This window comes from Ursus americanus, unplaced genomic scaffold (assembly GCF_024610735.1).
Source record: "Ursus americanus isolate L20-20 unplaced genomic scaffold, mUrsAme1.1.p SCAF_118, whole genome shotgun sequence".
Lineage (NCBI taxonomy): Eukaryota > Metazoa > Chordata > Mammalia > Carnivora > Ursidae > Ursus > Ursus americanus.
Window position 1 is genome coordinate 421,671 of NW_028273700.1, and position 15,083 is coordinate 436,753.

Sequence of the window (15,083 nt, forward strand, 5' to 3'; positions counted from 1 at the left end):
CTTCTTAAATATCCTTCCTTTTTTAGTTTTCCTCCTACATCTCTGCCCACTTTTCTTCAGCATCCTTCTGGCTTATTTTCCTCTGTCCATGTCCTAGATATTGTTGTTCCTCAAGGTTTTCTCTTTGTCCTTCTTTTCTTACTTGAAATGATCTCTCCAAATGACTTTTTCCATGATCTTGGCTTTAGCTCTCACTACAAACTGCAAAATCCACCTGTCTTCTGGGTTAAATATCTTCAACTAGCTACTAAACAGTATTGACCTAGAAGTTTCACAGAAAGCTCAGTAGTCCAGAACTGATGTTTCTCATTTTAATTGTATTTATATTAGATTCTCCTTGACTGCATTGCTTCTATCTGCATTCATATATCTTACTTATTTTACTTTGTTATTTACTTTTATTTTTTTCTAAATTACTATTAATTTTATTTTCCCCTTGTTAATTTGAAACTTCTGGTGTAGTTTCCCAGCCCATTAAATCCCCTTTCCTTTCCCTGTTAACATTTTCAGCCACATATGACTCAACTATTTCAACATGGTCCCTAAACTGAACTTCTTTCTCAACCTCTCATACCCCCTCATTATGATCAATTACACTTCTGTCTGCATTCTCCCTCTTAGCAAATGACAAGTTGCTCAAGTGAAAAAGCTGAAGTCATTCTAGATTTTTGCTTGTCTTTCTCTACCACATTTAATCAGTTATCAAATCTTGTCAATTCTACTCCTATAGTGTTTCTTTGGTGTGTCTTTTTTATAACACCCTTCTCTAAGCTCAAGCCCTCAGTATTTTTGTCTATTTCAGTTACCACGTTGTTTTCTACATTTTTTGTCATCTTGCTTCCCACCAGTCCATCTCCCATACTATCATCATAATCAAGTCTTAAAAATGTTAATGTGACCATGGAGTTTCCCAGTTCAAAATCCTTTTGTGATTCTCTGTGCTATGCTGACAGGAGCTTCTTGCTCTCTTCCTTAAATATACTTTGTAAATAATGCCCTTTCTTTATGGCCCCTCTAGATCTTGTATACAACTTTATTATAGTGCCTATCATATTTTATTGGTATTTATTTCCTTCATGTTTTCCTACTAGACTACAGGCTTTTTTAAAACAAAGACTATATCTTATTCATGCCTGTATTCCCAGGGTCTGGCACATACAGGTTTTGATTCATATTGAATATGTTTAGAAGAAACCTGTAGTGGCATTAATATTTCAAAGCACAAAAAAGTACAACTGGCTCTAAGGAAAAGCAATTAATTTGGAAATGAAAATGATACAAGTAGATTCAATAACTATTTCATATATAATTTTCTAAAATTTTGATATGTTCTCTTTTCTCCACTGAATAGAAGAATTTAATTTTTTCCCTCTTTAGCATTCAAGTGTTTCACTGTCTTAAGCATGAAGGAACAGGTGGCAGGACACTGCTGGTAGATGGATTCTATGCAGCAGAACAGGTACTTCAAAAGGCACCTGAGGAATTTGAACTCCTCACCAAAGTGCCATTGAAGCATGAATATGTTGAAAATGTTGGAGAATGTCACAACCACATGATTGGGGTTGGGCCAGTCTTAAATATCTACCCATGGAATAAAGAGCTCTATTTGATCAGGTGAGTACCAAAGAACCGTCTGCCAGTGTAATGTACTTACCAATTATTAGCCTTCAAATTACTAGCTTAATGAAAATCCCTAAAATCCTTATATTGACCACATTTTAATCTTGCTATTTTGTAGCTCTTTATTAGTACAATTTCTGTTCTTATTATACTTCCCATGGAAAAATAAATAGACCAACAGGTAAAGAATACTACATTTGGGGGGAACAGATATTTGAGACAGTATTTTAAAATGAAAACACTACTGAAATCAAAACCAGTTATTAAATTGTACTCACTGGGGCGCCTGGGTGGCACAGCGGTTAGGCGTCTGCCTTCGGCTCAGGGTGTGATCCCGGCGTTCTGGGATCGAGCCCCACATCAGGCTCTTCCGCTATGAGCCTGCTTCTTCCTCTCCCACTCCCCCTGCTTGTGTTCCCTCTCTCGCTGGCTGTTTCTATCTCTGTCAAATAAATAAATAAAATCTTTAAAAAAAATAAAATAAAATAAATTGTACTCACTGACCAAACAGCTAGAGTACCCAAAGGCATGACAACCACAACATTTTTATCCCAGATTTATGCAAATCTCCTGAGCTAATAGTCTACTAGATGTTGCCACTTAAATATCTTGTAGGATCATAAAGCACATTATATTCAAAGTTGAACTCATCATCTTCACTCATTTCAAACCTGCTCCTCCACACCCAGTTGTGAAGACAAAAATAACTTGTTGCACCTGTCTTTGCCCCTGGGTTGTAATATGAACTACACAAATACTAATTCACTTCCATTACGTAACCTCCTCTGAAAAACTCTTAGTCATTTCTTGTATCCCCATTGCCTAGAACAGTGAGTGGGTATTCAGTATTTTTTCCAACATTTGATTATAAACATTTTTAAACATATTGAAAAGTTGAAAGCATTTACATCCTTTCATAAACCTACCACCTAGATTCTACCAGGAAGGTATTACTATGCTTGTTTTATTATCTATCTACTTATCTATCTGTCTATCAGTTAATCTTATTTTCGATGCATTTCAAAGTACATTGTAGCTATGACTACATGTCCCCCTAAATAGTTCAGCAATTATATCTTTAAGTAGAGTTCAATATCTATTTACAAATTTTTAACTTTGAAATAAGATTTACACATAATTATGTTTAAAATATAAAATATGCACTTGCTGAGTTTTGATAAATGCATACGCCTATGTAACCCAAACCCCTATCAAGATATAGAATATTACCATCACTGCAGCAAATCCCATTATACCCCTTCCCAGTCTGACTCTGCACACCCACCCCAGAGGAGATAGCTGTTTTGATTTTTGCCACCACAGATTAGTTTTGCCTGTTCTAGAAATTCATACCATAGAAAAAATCCATTTTTTTATGAATAAACACCTAGGCTCTTTCTAATTTGGAGTTATTATGAATAAAACTACCATGAGTGTTCATAGAAAAGTATTTTTGTAGATATGTGTTTTCATTTCACTCAGGTAAATAGCTAGGAGTGGAACTGCTGAGTCATGGAGTAGGTGAGTATTTAATTTCATAAAACAACTGCCAGAACTTTTACTCAAGTAGTTGTTTCATTTTACATTGTCATCAACAATGTGTGAAAGTTATAGCTGCTCCACATCCTTGCTAATTAATACTTGGTGTTGTCAGTCTTACTAGTTTTAGCTGTTATGGTGGTTATCTCTTTAAGGTTTAATTTGCATTTTTTGATGACTGATGATGTTGAGCATCTTTCCCATACTTATTGGCCACTTATATATCTTCTTTTCTGAAGTATCTGGTTAAATCTTTTGCCCATTTTTTCACTGGGTTGTCATTATTGAGTTCTAGGAGTTCTTTATATACCCTGGTCACTATTTCTTACCTGATACATGTTTTAGGAACATTATTTTCTAATCTGTGGCTTACCTATTTATTTTTAACACTAGGTTTTTATGAGCAGAATTTTTAAATTTTAATACAATTTAATTGAGTAGTTTTTTTCTTTAATGATTATTGTTTCTATGACCTGTATAAGAAATCTTTGCCCCCATGGCATGATGACTTTTCTAAAGGTGTTATAGTTTTATTTTTTACATCCAAATCTGGCATCTATCTCAAGTTAATTTTTTTCTGTGTTATGAGGTATAGGTAGAAGTTCATACTTTTTACATATGGATATCCAGATATTATAGCCTCATTTGTTGAAAAGACATTGGATTGCCTTTGCAACTCTGTCAAAAATCAAATGACCAGGGGCACCTGGGTGGCTCAGTCAGCTGAGCATCTGACTCTTGATTTCAGCTTAGGTCATGATCTCAGGGTTGCAGGATTGAGCCCTGCTTCAGGCTCTGCACTCATCGGGGAGTCTGCTTGTGGATTCTTTCTCACCTCTCCCTTAGTCCCTCCCCCTGCTTTTGCAGGCTTGCGTGCGCACGCTTGCTCTCTCTCAAATAAATAAATCTTTTAAAAAAATCAAATGACCATATAAATGTGGGTTTGTCTCTGGGAGCTCTGTTTGATTCCATTATCTATTTGTGGTTCCTTATCACAATTCCACACCGTCTTGGCTACTGCAGGTTTACAGTAATTCTTGAAGTCAGATAATATGTTTATCAGCTTTGTTCTTTTTCAAGGTTATTGTGGATATTCTAGATTAGGGGTCTACAGATTTTTTTGTAAAGGGCTAGATAGTAAATATTTTAGGCTTGTGGGTCATATGGTCTTTTTTTAAAGATTTTATTTATTTGAGGAAGACAGCATATAAGCAGGGGGAGAGCAGAGAGAGAGGGAGAAGCAGGCTCCCCATTGAGCAAGGAGCCCGATGCGGGGCTCGATCCCAGGACCCTAGGATCATGAACTGAACTGAAGGCAAACACTTAACCAACTGAGTTACTCAGGTGCCCCACTCATACTGTCTTTGTCACAACTACTCAGTACTGTTGTGGAAGCACAACAACAGCCATAAACAATATATAAATGAATGAGTGTGCCTGTGTTCCAATAAATATTATTTACAAAAATGGGCAGTGGGCTGGATTTGGCCTACAGACCATAGTTTGCCAGCCCTGGATCTAGATTCTTTATATTTCCATATAGATTTTAAAATCAGCTTGTCGGGTTTTAGAGAAAAAACCTGTAAGGGTTATGATTGGGATTGCTTTGAATCTAGAGATCATTTTGGTGATAACTAACAAACAGTTTGAGTCTTCCAGCCCATGAACCTGATCTATCTTTCTATTTATTTAGGTCTTCTTTAATTTCTCTTACCAGTGTTTTGTGGTATTAAGGATACAGATCTTGTGTATCTTTTGTTAATTTTATTCCTAAGTGTTTTTATATGTTGATGGTATTGTAAGATAAAATTTTAATACTATTTTCAAATTATTTGCTGCCATTATATTAACATTGATTTCTTTTTAAATTAGCATTGTATCCTATAGCTTTGCTAAAATAATTCATTAGTTCTAAGTTTCGTTTTTTGGGTTTCATAGGATTTTCTACATAGAAAATCATGTTGTAGGGATAGTTTTATTTTTTTCCTTTCCAATCAATATGTTTATTCATTTGTTTTTCTTACCTTACTACCCTGCCTAACACCTCCACTACTATGTTAAGTAAGAGTGGTAAGAGCAGACATCCTTAGGATGAAAGTATTCAGTATTTTGCCAGGTACGATATTAGCTATAAGAGTGTTGGTGGGGTGCCTGGGTGGCTCAGTTGGTTAAGCAGCCAACTCTTGATTTCAGCTCAGGTCATGATCTCAGGGTTCTGAGATCTAGCCCTGAGTCAGGCTCCGCACTCAGCAGGGAGTCTGCTTGAAATTCTCTCCCTCTTCCTGTCTGCTCCTCCCCCTGCTTGTGTACTCTCTCTCTCTCTCTCAAATAAATAAATAAATCTTTTTTTTATTATGTTAGTCACTATATAGTACATCATTAGTTTTTGGTGTAATGTTCCATGATTCATTGTTTGCGTATAACACCCAGTGCTCTATGCAATATGTGCCCTCCTTAATACCCGTCACCGAGCTAACCCTTGCCCCCATCCCCCTCCCCTCTGAAACCTTCAGTTTGTTTCCCGGAGTCCATAGCCTTTCCTGGTTTTTCTCCCCCTTTCATTCCCCCCCTTCATTTTTCCCTTCCTTCTCCTAATGTCCTCCCATGCTATTCCTTATCTTCCCCATGTAAGTGAAACCATATGATAATTGTCTTTCTCTGCTTGACTTATTTCACTTAGCATAATCCCCTCCAGTTCCATCCATGTCGAGGTAAATGGTAGGTATCCATCCTTTCTGATGGCTGAGTAATATTCCATTATATATATGGACCACATCTTTTTATCCATTCATCTGTTGAAGGGCATCTCGGCTCCTTCCACAATTTGGCTATTATGGACATTGCTGCTATGAACATTGGGGTTCAGGTGCCTCCTCTTTTCACTACATCTGTATCTTTGGGGTAAATACCTAGTAGTTCAATTCCTGGGTTGTAGGGTAGCTCTATTCTTACCATCCTGAGAAACCTCCATTGTGTTTTCCAGAGTGGCTGTACCAGCTTGCATTCCCACCAACAGTAAGGGTTCCCCTTTCTCCACATCCTCACCAACATTTGCTGTTTCCTGTCTTATTAATTTTTGCCATTCTAACTGGTGTAAGATGGTATCTCATTGTGGTTTTCATTTGTATTTCCCTGATGGCTAGTGATGTTGAGCATTTTTTCATGTGTCTGTTAGCCATTTGTATTCTTTTTTGGAGAAGTGTCTGTTCATGTCTTCTGCCCATTTTTTGACTGGGTTATTTGAGTGTTGAGTTTGAAATAAATCTTTTTTAAAAAAAAGAGTGTTAGTGTTGTCTTTTATCTGCTGGATGAATTTCCCTTCCAGGTTTCTTGAGACTTTTTTTTAATCACAAATGGGTATTGAATTTTGATAAATGCTTTTATCTTCATGTCAATTATCAATAGAAATAATTATGTCATTTTTCTTCTTTACTCTGTTAATATGTTAAATAACATTAATTTCAGATGTTAAACCAACCTTGTACTCTGGGAATAAACTACTTGATCATGATTTATTACCATATACACACAGTGTATGTGTGTGTATATGTGTCTGTATTTGTGTGTGTTAATAGTGTGGGTCCAGTCAAGAGATAAATACCACACAGTACTTTCTTTTTGTTGTTAATTTTTTAATTTTAATTGCAGAATAATTAACATATAGTGTTATATTAGTTTTAGGTGTACAATATAGAGATTCTGCAATTCTATACATTATTCAGTGCTCATCGTGACAAGTGCCCTCCTTAATTCCCTTCACCTATTTCACCCATCCCCCCCACCTCCCTCTGGTAACCATCAGTTTGTTCTCTATAGTTAAGAGTCTGTTTCATGGTTTGTCTCTCTTTTTATTCTTTCCCTTGCTTCTTTTGATTCGTAAATTCCACATATGAGTGAAATCGTATGCTGTTTGTCTTTCTCTGACATCACTTAGCCTTATACTCTCTAGCTCCATCCATGGTTTTGCAAATGTCAAGATTCATTCTTTTATATGGCTGAATAATATTCCATTTATTTATTTTATATATATATATATATATATATATATATATATATATATAATACCACATCTTCTTTATCCATTCATCTATTGATGGACACTTGGGCTACTTCCACAATTTCACTAGGCATGCATATATCCCTTCTTTCTGTAAGTTCCTTATATTTTGTATACTAACCCTTTATCAGATATGTCATTTGCAAACATCTCTTCCAATTCCATAGGTTGCCTTTTAGTTTTGTTGATTATTTCCTGCACTGTGCAAAAGCTTTTATTTTGATGTAGTCGCAATATTTATTTTTCCTTTTTTCCCCTTGCCTCAGAAGACATATCTAGAAAAATGTTGCTAAAGAACTTATAAAACTCAACAGCCAAAACCAAAATCCAGTTAAAAATTGGGCAAAAGACATGATTAGACATTTTTCTGAAGAAGACATAGAGATGACCAACAGACACATGAAAAGATGCTCAACATCACTCATCAGGGAAATACAACTCAAAACTACAATGACATATCACCTCACACCTAACAGAATGGCTAAAATTAACAACACAGGAGACAGGTGTTGGTGAGGATGCAAAGGAAAGGGAACCGTCTTAGACTGTTGGTGGGAACACAAACTTGTGCAGCCACTCTGGAAAAAACAGTATGGAGTTTCCTCAAAAAATAAAAATAGAACTACCCTATGATCCCAGCAATTGCAGTAGTAGGTATTTACCCAAGGAATACAAAAGTAGTACTTCAAAGGGATGCATGCACACCAATGTTTATAGCAGCATTATTTATAATAACCAAATTATGGAGAGCCAAATGTCCATCCATCAGCTGATGAATAGATAAAAAAAGTGTGGTATATGTATACAATGGAATATTACTCAGCCGTAAAAAAAGAATGAAATCTTGCCATTTGCAATGATGTGTATGGAGCTAGAGAGTATTATGCTAAGTGAAAGAAGTCAGGAAAGAGAAATAGCATATGATTTCACTTATATGTGATTTAAAGTAACAAAACAAATGATCATGGGGGGAAAAGAGGAAAACCAAGAAACAGACTCGTAGCTATAGAGAATAAACTGATAATTACCAGAGGGGTGCGGGGTGGGGGGATGGGTGGGGGGATGGGTGAAATAGTGGGGATTAAGGAGTGCACTTGTTATGATAAGAACAGGGTGTTGTATGGAAATATTGAATCACTATATTGTATACCTGAAGCTGATATTATACTGGAATTTAAAATTTAACTGGAATTTAAATAAAAGCTTTAAAAAGGGGAGGAGTCCTACCACTGATGTCACAGAAATTACTACCTGTGCTATTCTAGGATTTATATGATATCAGGTCTCACATTTAGGTCTTTAATCCATTTTGTATTTATTTTTGGGTATAGTGTAAGAAAGTGACCCAGTTTCATTCTTTTGCATGTAGCTGTCCAGTTTTCCCAACACCATTTGTTGAAGAGACTTTTTCCCATTGCACATCCTTTCCTGCTTTGTAGAAGATTAATCAACCATATAATTGTTGGTTTATTTCTGGGTTTTCTATTCCATTTCTTTGATCTATGTATCTGTTTTTTGTGCCAGTACCATACTGTTTTGATCACTACAGCTTTGTAATATCACTTGAAGTCTGGAATTGTGATGCCTTCAGTTTTTCTTTTTTAAGATTGCTTTGGCTATTCAGGGTCTTTTGTGCTTCCATACAAGTTTTAGTACTGATTATTCTAGTTCTGTGAGAAATGTTGTTGGTATTTTGATAGGGATTGCATTAAATGTGTAGATTGCTTTGGGTAATATAGACAGTTTAGTAGTATTTATTCTTCCAATCCATGAGCATGGAATAGTTTTCCATTCCTTTACATTGTCTTCATTTTCTTTCATCAGTGTTTTATAGTTTTTGGATTACAGGTCTTTCAGCTCTTTGGTTAAGTTTATTTCTAGATACTTTATTGTCTTTGGTGCAATTGTAAATGGGATTGTTTTCTTTTTAATTTAAATTCAGTTAACATACAATGTATAATTAATTTCAGAGGTAGAGGTCAGTGATTCATCAGTCTTATATAATACCCAGTGCTCATTACGTCACATGCCCTCCTTACTGTCCATCACCCAGTTATCCCATCCCCCCACACTGTTCCCCTCCAACAACCCTCCACTTTGCTTCCTAAGATTAAGAGTCTCTTATGGTTTGTCTCCCTCTCTGATTTCGTCTTGTTTTATTTTTTCCTCTCTTCCCCTATCATCCTGTGTTTTGTTTCTTAAATTCCACCTATGAGTGAGATCATATGATAATTGTCTTTCTCTGATTGACTTATTTCGCTTAGCATAATACCCTCTAGTTCCATCCATGTTCTTGCAAATGGCAAGATTTCAATTTTTTTGATGGCTGAGTAGTGTTCCGTTGTGTGTGTATGTATATATATATATATCATATCTTCTTCATCCATTCATCTGTCAGTGGACATCTGGACTCTTTCCATAGTTTGGCATTGTGGACATTGCTGCTATAAACATTGGGGTACAGGTCCCCTTTGGATCACTCCATTTGTATCTTTGGGGAAATTCCTAGTCGTGAAATTCCTGTGTCATAGAGTAGCTCTATTTTCAACTTTTTGAGGAACCTCCATGCTGTTTGCCAGAGTGGCTGCACCAGTTTGCATTCCTACCAACAATGTAAGAGGCTTCCCCTTTCTCTGCACCCTTCCCAATATCTGTTGTTCCCTGGCTTGTTAATTTTAGCCATTCTGACAGATGTGAGGTGGTATCTCATTGTGGTTTTGATTTGTATTTCCCTGATGCTGAGTGATGCTGAGCATTTTTTCATGTGTCTGTTGGCCATTTGTATGTCTTCTTTGGGGAAATGTCTACTCATGTCTTCTGCCCATTTCTTGATTGGATTATATGCTCTTTGGGTGTTGAGTTTGATAAGTTCTTTATAGATTTTGGATATTAGCCCTTTATCTGATAAGACATTTGCAAATATTTTCTCCCATTCTGTTGGTTGTTCTTCAGTTTTCTCCACTGTTTCCTTTGCTGTGTAAAAGCTCTTCATCTTGATGAAGTCCCAATAGTTCATTTTTGCCTTTGTTTCCCTTGCCTTTGGAGATGTGTCTTGCAAGAAGTTGCTGTGGCCAAGGTCACAGAGGTTGCTGCCTGTGGTCTCCTCTAGGATTTTGATGGATTCCTGTCTCCCATTTAGATCTTTCATCCATTCTGATTCTAATTTTCTGTATGGTGTAAGGGAATGGTCCAGTTTCATTCTTCTGCATGTGGGTGTCCAATTTTCCCAACACCATTTGTTGAAGAGACTGTCTTTTTTTCCATTGGATATTCTTTCCTGCTTTTTTGAAGATTAGTTGACCATAGAGTTGAGGGTCCATTTCTGGGTACTCTGTTCTGTTCCATTGATCTATGTGTCTGTTTTTGTGCCAGTACCAGACTGTCTTGATGACTACAACTTTGTAATAGAGCTTGAAGTCCGGAATTGTGATGCCCCAGCTTTGGTTTTCTTTTTCAACATTCCTTTGGCTATTCAGGGTCTTTTCTGGTTCCATACAAATTTTAGGATTATTTGTTCCAGCTCTGTGAAAAAAGTCGATGGTATTTTGATAGGGATCATTGAATGTATAGATTGCTCTAGGTAGCATAGACATTTTAACAATATTTGTTCTTCTAATCCATGAGCGTGGAATGTCTTTCCATTTCTTTGTGTCTTCCTCAATTTCTTTCATGAGTGTTCTATAGTTTACTGAGTACAGGTCCTTTGCCTCTTTGGTTAGGTTTATTCCTAGGCATCTTGTGGTTTGGGGGGCAATTATAAATGGGATAGACTCCTTAATTTCTCTTTCTTTTCTCTCATTGTTAGTGTATAGAAATACAACTGATTTCTGTGCATTGATTTTATACCCTATGATTTTGCTGGATTCCTGTATCAGTTGCAGCAATTTTGGTTTGGAGTCTTTTGGGGTTTCCACATGTTATCTGCAAAGAGTGAGAGTTTGACTTCCTCTTTGCTGATTTGGATGCCTTTTATTTCTTTTAGTTGTCTGATTGCTGAGGCTAGGACTTGTAGTACTATGTTGAACAACAGTGGTGAGAGTAGACATCCCTGCCATGTTCCTTACCTTAGGGGAAAAGCTCTCAGTTTTTCCCCATTGGGAATGATATTCACTGTGGGCTTTTTGTATATGGTTTCTATGATATTGAGTTATGTTCCCTCTATCCCTACACTGGCAAGAGTTTTAATCAGGAAAGGATGCTATTCTTTGTCAGATGCTTTTTCTGCATCTATTGAGAGGATCATATGGTTCTTGTCCTTTCTTTTATTACTGTAGTATATCACATTGATGTTAGGCCACCCTTGCAGCCCAGGCATAAATCCCCCTTGGTCATGATAAATTATCCTTTTAATGTACTGTTGGATCCTATTGGCTAGTGTCTTGGTGAGCATTTTTGCATCCATGTTCATCAGGGATATTGTTCTGTAATTCTCCTTTCTGGTTGGGTCTTTGTCTGGTTTTGGGATCAAGGTAATGCTGGCCTCATAGAAAGACTTTGGAAGTTTCCCTTCCATTTCTATTTTTGGAAAAGCTTCAGAAGAATGGGTATTAATTCTTCTTTAAATGTTTGGTAGAATTCCCCTGGGAAGCCGTCTGGCCCTGACTCTCTTTTGTTGGGAGATTTTTGATTACTGCTTCAATTTCTGTGCTGGTTATGGGTTTGTTCAAGTTTTCTATTTCTTCCTGTTTCAGTTTTGGTAGTTTATATGTCTCTAGGCATGCATCCATTTCTTCCAGACTGCCTAATTCGTTTTCATACAGTTGCTCATAATATGTTCTTAAAATTGTATTTCTTCAGTGCTGTTTGGGATCTCTCCTCTTTCATGATTTTATTAGTTTGGGTCCTTTCTCTTTTCTTTTTGATAAGTCTGGCCAGGGGTTTATCATTCTTATTAATTCTTTCAAAGAACCAACTCCTAGTTTTGTTGATCTGTTCTACTGTTCTTTTGGTTTCTATTTCATTGATTTCTGCTCTAATCTTTATTAATTCTCTTCTCCTGCTGGGTTTAGGCTTTATTTGCTGTTCTTTCTCCAGCTCTTTTAGGTGTAAGGTTAGGTTGTGTATTTGAGACCTTTTCTGTTTCTTGAGAAAGACTTGTATTACTATATACTTCCCTCTTCAGACTGCCATTGCTGCATCCCAAAGGTTTTGAACAGTTGTGTTTTCATTTTCGTTTGTTCCCATGAATTTTTAAAATTCTTCTTTAATTTCCTGGTTGACCCATTCATGTTTTAGTAGGATGCTCTTTAGTCTCCCTGTATTTGAGTTCCTTCCAAATTTCCTCCTGTGATTGAGTTCCAGTTTCAAAGCATTGTGGTCAGAAAATATACAGGGAATGATCCCAGTCTTTTGGTACCAGTTGAGACCTGATTTGTGACCCAGTATCTGATCTATTCTGGAGAACATTCCATGTGCACTCAAGAAGAATGTGTATTCTGTTGCTTTAGAATGGAATGGTCTGAATATATCTGTGAAGTCCCATCTGGTCCAGTGTGTCATTCAAAGCCCTTGTTTCTTTGTTGATCTTCTGCTTAGATGATCTGTCCATTGCAGTGAGTGGGATGTTAAAGTCCCCTACTATTGTATTATTATCAATGTGTTTCTTTAATTTTGTTATTATTTGGTTTATATAATTGGCTTCTCCCATTTTAGGGGCATAAATATTTATAATTTTCTTGTTGGATATACCCTTTAATTATGATATAGTATCTTTCCTCATCTTTTATTACAGTCTTTGGTTTAAGAGCTAATTTCTCTGATAGAAGGATTGACACCCCAGCTTTCTTTTGATGTCCATTAGCATGATAAATGGTTTTCCACCCCCTCACTTTCAATCTGGAGGTGTCTTTGGATATAAAATGAGTCTCTTGCAGACAGCATATCAGTGGGTCTTGGGTTTTTATCCAGTCTGATACCCTGTGTCTTTTGATTGGGGCTTTTAGCCCATTTACATTCAGAGTAACTATTGAAAGATATTAATTTAGTGCCATTGTATTACCTGTAAAGTCACTGTTTTTGTATATTGTCTCTGTTCCTTTCAGGTCTGTGTTACTTTTGGGCTCTCTCTTTGCTTATAGGATCCCTTTTATTATTTCTTGCAGGGCTGGTTTAGTGATCACAAATTCTTTTAGTTTTTGTTTGTCCTGGAAGCCTTTTATCTTTCCTTCTATTTTGAAGCTTTTTATCTTTCCTTCTATCTATTTCCGTTTATTCTAGGTGGATAAAGTATTCTTGGCTGCATATTTTTCTCACTGAGCACCCTGAATATATCATGCCTGTACTTTCTTGCCTGCCAGGTCTCTGTGGATAGGTCTGCTGCCAATCTAATATTTCTACCTTCGTAGGTTAAGGATCTCTTGTCCTGAGCTGCCTTCAGGATTTTCTCTTTGTCTCTGAGATTTGCAAGTTTCACTATTATATGTCAGGATGTTGACCTATTTTTATTAATTTTGAGGGAGGTTCTCTGTGCCTCCTAGACTTGAATGCCTGTTTCGTTCCCCAGATTAGGGAAGTTCTCCACTATAATTTGCTCCAATATACCTTCTGCCCCCCTTTTCCTCTTTTTCTGGGATCCCAATTTTTCTAAGATTGTTTTGCTCTATGGTATCACTTATCTCTCAAATTCTCCCCTTGTGATCCAGTAGTTGTTTATCTCTCTTTTTCTCAGCTTCTTTATTCTCGATCAATTTGTCTTCTATATCACTAATTCTCTCTTCTGCCTCATTTATCCTAGCAGTTAGAGCCTCCATTTTTTATTGCATCTCATTAATAGCCTTTTTGATTTTGATTTGATTAGATTTTTGTTCTTTTATTTCTCCAGAGAGGGACTCTCTAGTGTCTTCTATGCTTTTTTCAAGCCCAGTTAGTATCTTTATAATCGTTGTTCTGAACTCTAGTTCTTTCATCTTCCTTATGTCCATACTGATTGGGTCCCTGGCAGTCAGTACTGCCTCTTGTTCTCTTTTTTGAGTGAGTTTTTCCATCTTGTCATTCTGTCCAGAGAAGAATAGATGAACGAGAGAACAAAGTACTAAAGTGGTAACAACGACCCCAGAGAAATATACACTAAACAAATCAGAAAAGCCACTAACAGAAAAAAATTAAAATTAAAAAAAGAGAGAATGTAATTGGACAGGTGAACGGAACAGAGAAATACATTGGATCCTGTGTGTATCTTGGTCTGTTTGTTAGAAAACTAGATCCCAAAATTGTAAAGAAAGAAAAACTTATGTATGTACCAAAATAAAGTTAAATACAATGAAAGGATAGAATGTAACTGTAAAAATGAAGAATAAAAGACAAAAAAGGGAGGAATATAAACAGACAGGTGAACAGAACAGAGCAATACACTACATCCTGAGTGTATTTTGGTCTGTTTGTTAGAAGAAACTGCATCCCAAAATTGTAAAGAAAAAAAATTTATATATATACAAAAATAAAATTAAATACATTGAAAGGATAGAATGTAACTGTAAAGGTGAAAATTTAAAAAGACTAACAAAAAAAGAAGAAGAAGGAGAAGGAGAAGAAGAGGAGGAGGGGGGGGAGGAGGAGGAGGAGGAGGAAGAGGAGGAAAGAGAAAGAATATGATCAGACAAGTGAAGAGAACAGAGCCACACTCTAGATTCTGGGTGTATTTTGGTCTGTTTGTTAGAAGAAACTATATCCTAACATTGTAAAGAAAGAAAAACTTATATATATATAAACTTATGTGTGTATACACACACACACACACACACACACACACAAAATTAAATACAATGAAAGGATAGAATGTAATTGTAAAAATGAAAATTTTAAAAGATTTTTTTCAAAAGAGTTGATAAAATAAGAAATTGCTTGAAGAAGGAAAGAAAAAAATTTAAAA

The 15,083-nt window shown here is 36.2% G+C and overlaps 1 protein-coding gene across 1 annotated transcript in view; it reads left to right on the forward strand.

Moving 5' to 3' along the window:
- Window positions 1–15,062, forward strand: part of TMLHE (trimethyllysine hydroxylase, epsilon) — a 76,590-nt gene extending 61,528 nt beyond the window's left edge. The window contains exon 5 of the mRNA XM_087860573.1: window positions 1,378–15,062. Coding sequence (XP_087716699.1) covers window positions 1,378–1,618 — 241 coding nt within the window. The 3' untranslated portion in view covers window positions 1,619–15,062. The remainder of the gene's footprint in view (window positions 1–1,377) is intronic.
- The last annotated feature ends 21 nt before the right edge of the window (window positions 15,063–15,083 follow it).